We start from the raw sequence: 7,116 nt of genomic DNA on the forward strand, positions 1-7,116 counted from the left end.
AAAATCCTCCTCGGGCTCCAGGTACGGCTTCAACTCTTCCCCCTCGTAGCCAATGTTGATCCACTTGTCTTCCATGATTTGCTGTGGGGCGGGGGTGGGGGGGGGCAGAAGAAGGGGAGGCAGACAGGGGTCAGGAGGAAGAGGAGAAGCCCTCCCCCCCCACTCCCTGAGGCCTAACACCACAGTCAAGGGCTGCCCGCAAGCTAGTGCCTCCTGGCGGCCCCTCCCCTCAAGCCTCCTGATGCCACCCCCTCTTCTGCATCATCTGGGCCCCTGACACCCTGTAATCATACGAGGCGCTCATTAGCTAATTACTGGATGGCAGGGAGGCCGTGAGGGGTGGTGGCAGCGGCAGGATGTATCTCAGACAGGAGGGTGCCGAAGGGGGGAGGGCCAGATGGCTGGTGGGGGGCCAGGCTCACCTCGAGAGTGCAGCGTTTGGCTGGGTTCAGCACCAAGAATCTCCGCAGGATGCTCTCACAGTCGGTGGACATGTAGAAAGGGACCCGGTACTTCCCTCTGAGGACGCGCTCCCGCAGCTCCTGGGGGGTTGGGGGGAGGGCGTCACCCCAGGAGGGTCTGCCCTACCCCCACCGCCCCACAGCCTAACTCTTTACCCAGTATGCACATCTACCACATCCACACCATACACACAGCCACAGCCACACACACACAGCCACACACTCTACATATACACACATCCTATATATATACCACACATTCTACACATACCTACCACACCCACACACCATATATATGCCGCACACACCCATACATAACATATATATAACACACAGATCCGCACCTACCATATACACACATCATATATACACACCACATACACATTCATACCTACTACATACATCCCAGACACATATACACACACCACATATAAAATAAGAAAATAAACGCCCCACATGCTATCTACCACATATAACACATACACATTGCGCACATACCACATACACATCCTCCACACACACATTACATATCACATGCATACTCACAGCCCACACCCTTATACTTCATGTACCACTATACACATACAGATCATGTTACACCTTAACACCCCTCCTATCTGTCATATGCCACATATATGTCCCACACCGCATCCACAAACCCACCATAGTCACCAGCCACTCACCTGCTTCACGTGCCACACACACACACCACATAGTAGTACGCACATTCACACCAACATGCACGCCATATACAGAGACGAATATACTTCCCATATACTACACACACCACACAAACACACACGCTTCCTGCACGCATACCACCTAAAACCACACTCACTGCCTTCGAGTCACGTAGAACTGCCCTTAGTGATTTCCCATCTTCTTCCCAGGGCGCAGCTGGTGGGTTTGAACCACCAACCTTGTGGTTAGCAGCCTAATGCGTAACTCACTATGCCCACACCCCTCTGACATGCCACCTATACCATGCTCACACCACACACATTAATATACACAGATCACATGCATACACTATATATGTCTCTCACACACGTGCACAAATTATATACCTCACACACTATTCCCCCAACCCGAACCCTCTGCCATAGAGTCGATGTGAACTTACAGCAGTTCTACACAGGGCTTCCGAGACTATAAACCGGTCCAGGAGCAGACAGCCTCTTCTTTCGCCCTCGTTAAGGCTGGTGAGTTTAAACCACTGACTATGGGGTTACCACTCCAATGTCTACCACCCCGCTCCCTACAAACATACACAAATACACACAGACCTCACTGTACCACCTGTGCGCATGCACACACACACACACACACACACACACACCTTTGCCCAGTTCCCGTCAGAACCACCAGCAGTCCTGACCAGGTGGGCAGAGCCCTACCCCTTCTTGATCTCAGTTCCCATCCGTAAAATGGGACCATAGCCTCCCAAACTTTGGCCTTCAGCCCTCATTTCAGAAAACAAGAACAAACACAAAAACCATTACCCAGCACCGGCTTTGGCAGTTAAAAACATTTGTACTTCAACCCATTAAAAAACAAACCAGCCCATAATGCATTGCCTTTGAGTTGATTCTGACTCACAGTGGCCCTGGATAGGACAAGGTAGGAGTGTCCCTGTGTGTTTCTGAGACTAACAGGTTTTTTTTTTTTTAGAGACGGTAACTCTTTACGGGAATAGAAGGCCTCGTCTTTCTTCCACAAGGCAGGTGGTGGTTTCAAACTACTGATCTTGTAGTGAGCAGCCCGATGAATAACCACTACACCACCAGGGCTCTTGATTTAAAGTGTAGGCATCTGTTTTTGCAGCTCCTCCTGGACTGTTCCAGCACAGCTCTCCAGGGGGCAGTATGGCCCACTTTGGAACACACTGGACTAGAAGCTCCGCCCGCCCTGTTTCCAGAGGCTAGGATTCCCAGGCCTGACTGGCATGTGGTCACCAGGAGCCCAAATAAGCGACGGGAAATAAAATATACCCCACACATAACATGGGGCATGGCTGACCAGGAGGGAGGGGTCATGCATGCTGCCTACAGAATAGGGTGGCACAAACTGAGGAGTGAGTGCATACATGGGGAGGGGCTGCTGGAGTGGAGCCCCTGCCGAGGACTGGGCTGGGAGCTGCCTTGGGGAGCAGCCTCTTGGGGGGTAGTCCTGGTCTGGGGATTGTTGAAGGGGCCGACGTGAGATCAGGGCTTTTACTCGACTGATGGCCGTGTTTTCCACAAGGCTGGGTTGTAGAGTCATGGTCCCTGGCCTCCTGTTTGGGGACACCAAGGCCCAGAGAGGGTAAGTAGCTTGGCCAAGCCCCCACATCCAGAGAGCGATGGGGCCTGGGTTCACACCCAGGGAGTCTGGCTGTGTAATTATGTCACCTTGTCACAGGATGGTGATGAGGCAATCAGGCCACCACACCCTGGCAGGGTGCCAGCCCCCAGCAACCGGCTTTCTGTCCACAGGCTGGTGGCAGGTGGATGCTCTGACCAGCCATGTCCAAGGTCACACAGCAAGGACATGAATAGTGTCAGTGTCTGCCCCAAGCAAGGGCGGGGCTGGCTGGTAGAAGACTCGGGCCTGGGGGGCACGGGGACGCTTGCCTAGCTGTTTCAAAGCCCTCCTGCTTTGGGGTGCAGGAAGACAGTTCCTTGAAAGGGGCTCCCCGGGATGGCTGCTACTTTCAAGGCCAGGGGCTGTGCTAAGTGAGCAGCTTGCACCCTGGAGGCAAGGGGTCCTTGAAAGGTTTCTATCAGGGTGGGTCACTGACAGAGGCACAGGAGGCAGGGAGCCTGAGGCTTGGAGGGGTGTTGGCCACCAAGAGGGGAGTCCTTCCTCTTCCTCACTCAGGTGTGCACCCCAGTAACCTCTCAACCCAAACTTCCCCGAACCCTGTTCTAAACGGCAATGCTCTTCCCAGGGAGCCCACTCCTGCTGCCTAATTCCCGCCCTTTAAGCCTTCACCCTGGATGGATCTCGCAGGGACATCAGAAGGCCCACCCTGAGCGCCACAGTCCACAGCATTGTCCTCCTGCTGCTGGCCAGTCAGTCCCCGACTCGCAGCCACCCACACAGCGTTCTCAGGGGCCGATTTTCCACCAGATCACCAGGCCTTTCTTACGCGGTGCCCCGTGGTAGACTCAAGCTGCCGGCATTCCCGTTGGCAGCTGAGCGCTTCCAACGCTTTCAACCGCGTGCGCCTCCCAGGGCTGCCTGCCCTCAACATGCCTCCAAGGTTCCTGTGTGCTGTGGCACGTGAGGGTGGGAGCCTGCCAGCCTGTCTATGAAGCCTATGCCAGACCCAGACACACAACGGGTGGCCACTGCAATTCCCTGAGAAGGAGAATGGGAACCGAGCCACCTTTGGTGGCGCAGCGGGTTACGAGGTCAGTGGTTCGAAACCACCAGCCACTCCGTAGGCCAAAGGTGAGGCTTTCTACTCCCATAAAGAGTTACAGTCTCGGAAACCCACAGGGGCAGCTCCACCCTGTGTCTGTGCTCTGGCTCCCTGTGAGTCGGCATGGACTAGATGGCAGTGAATTTTGCTCGTTGTAGAGCGCACGCCCTCCGGCAGGGCTCACCGTACCCTGGGTGGCAGTGGGGACAGGGGTCGTGACCCCTACCTTGCCGTGTAACCTTAGGTCCACCCCACCCCTCTGGCCTCTTCAAGGAGACCTTCACTCAGAGAGTAAGGCCCCCCCGAGCCCAGCGCTGGCCGGCACCTTGAGGTTGTGCCCGTCGAAGGGCAGGGAGCCACTGACGAGGGTGTAGAGGATGACGCCCAGGCTCCAGATGTCCACCTCCGGCCCGTCGTACTTCTTGCCCTGAAACAGCTCTGGGGCGGCGTACGGGGGGCTCCCGCAGAACGTGTCCAGCTTGGAGCCCAGCGTGAACTCGTTGCTGAAGCCGAAGTCGGCGATCTTGATGTTGGCCTCGGCGTCCAGCAAGAGGTTCTCGGCCTGGGGCGGGGGCGAGGGGAGGGCAGAGGTTGAGGGGCGTGGCCCGGGCCCTGTGTGAGACTTTACCTCTCTGTGCCAAAGCGAAAGCCAAATTCACTTTTCCATTCCATTCCCACTCACAGGGTAGAACGGACCCGGTGAGTTTCCAAGACCGTAACTCTTTACAGGAGTAGAAAGCCTCGTCTTTCTCCCTGAGCACGGCGGGCAGTTACTAACGGCTGACCTTGTGGTTAACGGCCTTAACTCATAACCGCTACGCCACCAGGGGCGCCCCAAACCAGTTACCTTCAAGCTAGTTCCGACGCCCAGTGGCTGCAATGAGCCAGAGTGGGGCGTTTGCTGGGCTGATCTTTCTCAAGTACGTGGACAGGCATGTACTTAAAACTTCCGGTTAGCAGCTGAACAAGTTAACTGTTTATACCGCTCAGAAACCCGGACAGGACCACATGAAAGGCTGTCAATCTCCATGGGGAGCACATGACCAGGTCTTTCTCCCAAAGAGAGGCGGGTGTGTTCGAACCGCCGACCTTTCAGGTACAACTGAGAGTTTAACCACATGCACAGAACACAGACAATCTCCAAATCTCGACCTCAGAGGGTTGACTGCGGGTTCACTGAGGTCACTCCTGCAAGATGCCGGGAGCATCCTGCATGCCGACCACAAACCAGCCCACTGCCCTCACTAAGTCGGTTCCGGTAGCCCTGGGCAGCTCTGGCCTCTGAGTGGGTCTCCCTGTTTCCAAGCTTATTTCGATATCACCCCCAGTTCCTGTCCATCCCCTCCTCCCTACCCCCCTACTTCATCTGCAAACCTGAATTTCACGGAGCAGACAGGCACTGAGCCAGCCTCAGGGCATCCACCTGATGGCCCTGCTAATTCCTTCCACCCACTTCCCGGCCCGTCCACCAGGGCGCGCCCCGCTCCCAGCCTAAGCCCCACTCTTGTTACACACTCCGTCTTGGTGGAGAAGTGGATACAAAGAGCAGCCATCGGAAACCCTGGGAGGAAAGACTTCTTGGGAACCTACAGGGGCAGTTCGACCCTGTCCTACAGGGTCGCTCGCTAGGAGCCGGCATCGGGGATGGCCGTGAGGTTTTTTTATTTTAATTTTATTGTCCTCCGCTCTAGCACATTCAGCAGGCGTGGCAGGTCAGTCGGTCAGACCGGTGCGCATCAGCGCAGAAAGAGAGTGAGTAATTTAGACACTTCCAGAGCAAGCTGACAGGGACATTTCAGACCTTTTGAATTAAAATTTTATTTTTCAAACAACAGAGCTTGAGTTTTCCTTTTTTTTTAAAAAAAAATTATATACCCCCTTCGTTTCACTTTCTCCCTCTGTGCCTTGTTTTTTAAAAGCCTTCTAAACTTGATTGTAAAATAGATCATGAAAATTGGCCTATTCAGCATTTTTCACACCTGCCATTTAGTACCGGCTCAGGCAGCTCCTGTTTCTAGACATTTCTCCCAGGGGCTGGCACATAGCAGCTGCTCAAGAAACGACTGTCCAACTTGATTTTGAACTAAATGCTGGCCTCTCCTAAGAGGGACCACTCTCCCCAAAGGGAAGGTGTGGAGGGTGACCCCAGAGAGACCAGGGACCCCAGCAGGTGGCCGGGCTCTAGCCCACACTAGCTTCCAGATAGTTTGTCCTGATTATGGATTGACTGAGGTTCCCTGGTAGCACCGAGGTGAAGCGCTCGGCAGTTCGAAACCTCCAACTGCTCTGCAGGAGAAAGACGCAGCCCTCGGCTCCCGCAGAGACGGACAGCTGTGGAAACCCTGCCGGGCAGCTTCTTCCCTGTCCTCCGGGGTTGTTATGGGTTGGAAGGACTCCATGGCCAGAGGGTATAGTGTGGTTTTGAGACCCATGGGGATAATTCCATTTTGGAATAGGGCCCCCAATGAAGCCTTATCAGCATACAGTGTATTAAGCCAATCATTTTTTGTTTGTTTGTTTTTTAAAGCCAAGCACTTTGGATCGATAAAAAGAACAGGTTAGGCTCAGAGAAGGAAGTAAGAGATAGAGGAAGAAAAACAAACAAACAAACAAACAAACAAACAAACAAAATAAATGGAGGAAGATAGATGTCCTGAAAGAAGAAACTGGGTCCTCCCCACCCCAACCCCCATCCCCCACAGAAAGAGCCGCTGCTGCCCTGAATTCAGACATAATCAATCCTCCTAAACTGTGAGAAAATACCTTTCTGTTCACGAATGCCTCCCCCTTGTGGTATTTGTTACGGCAGTACCAGAGAACTCAGATACCCGTCACCAGTCCTTCCTAAGTTCTAAGATCCCTGTGATTCTAATGCTCTGAAGGTGGTGGCACCCTGGGGCTCTATAATCTCAATGCTGCAGGAATCCAGAAGGTCCTACAGCCTGAGAGACGCCCAGGCCCTGGAGGTTCTGGGAGGAGAGAGAGCACTTGATTCACATCCAGTGCCCTTCTCCCATACCCAGGTAACAACATTCCGGCCGAGTCATGCGTCCTGTCCCCACACCCGCCTTGCTTTTCCCACATAAGCTTGGGAAAGCCCAGGGATGCTGGGTGCTGAGGGAGGGGCAGTAGGGGGGCTGTGGGGAGCGAAGGGTTCTGGAGGTTACATAGGGCGGGGGGCTTACCTTCAGGTCCCTGTGTACAATGTTTTTCTGGTGACAATAGTGCACGGCAGAGACAATCTGGGGG

The 7,116-nt window shown here is 54.2% G+C and overlaps 1 protein-coding gene across 1 annotated transcript in view; it reads right to left on the reverse strand.

Moving 5' to 3' along the window:
- MARK4 (microtubule affinity regulating kinase 4) overlaps window positions 1-7,116 on the reverse strand; it is a 28,780-nt gene that overhangs the window by 13,494 nt on the left and 8,170 nt on the right. Inside the window, exons 7-10 of the mRNA XM_045292674.1 lie at window positions 7,053-7,109; window positions 4,193-4,429; window positions 423-542; window positions 3-81 (exon numbers count right to left, since the gene is read on the reverse strand). Of these exons, the coding sequence (XP_045148609.1) occupies window positions 3-81; window positions 423-542; window positions 4,193-4,429; window positions 7,053-7,109 (493 nt within the window). The remainder of the gene's footprint in view (window positions 1-2; window positions 82-422; window positions 543-4,192; window positions 4,430-7,052; window positions 7,110-7,116) is intronic.

This window comes from Echinops telfairi, unplaced genomic scaffold (genome assembly GCF_000313985.2).
Source record: "Echinops telfairi isolate 266 unplaced genomic scaffold, ASM31398v2 ScPeMD7_655;HRSCAF=1070, whole genome shotgun sequence".
NCBI classification, from domain to species: domain Eukaryota; kingdom Metazoa; phylum Chordata; class Mammalia; order Afrosoricida; family Tenrecidae; genus Echinops; species Echinops telfairi.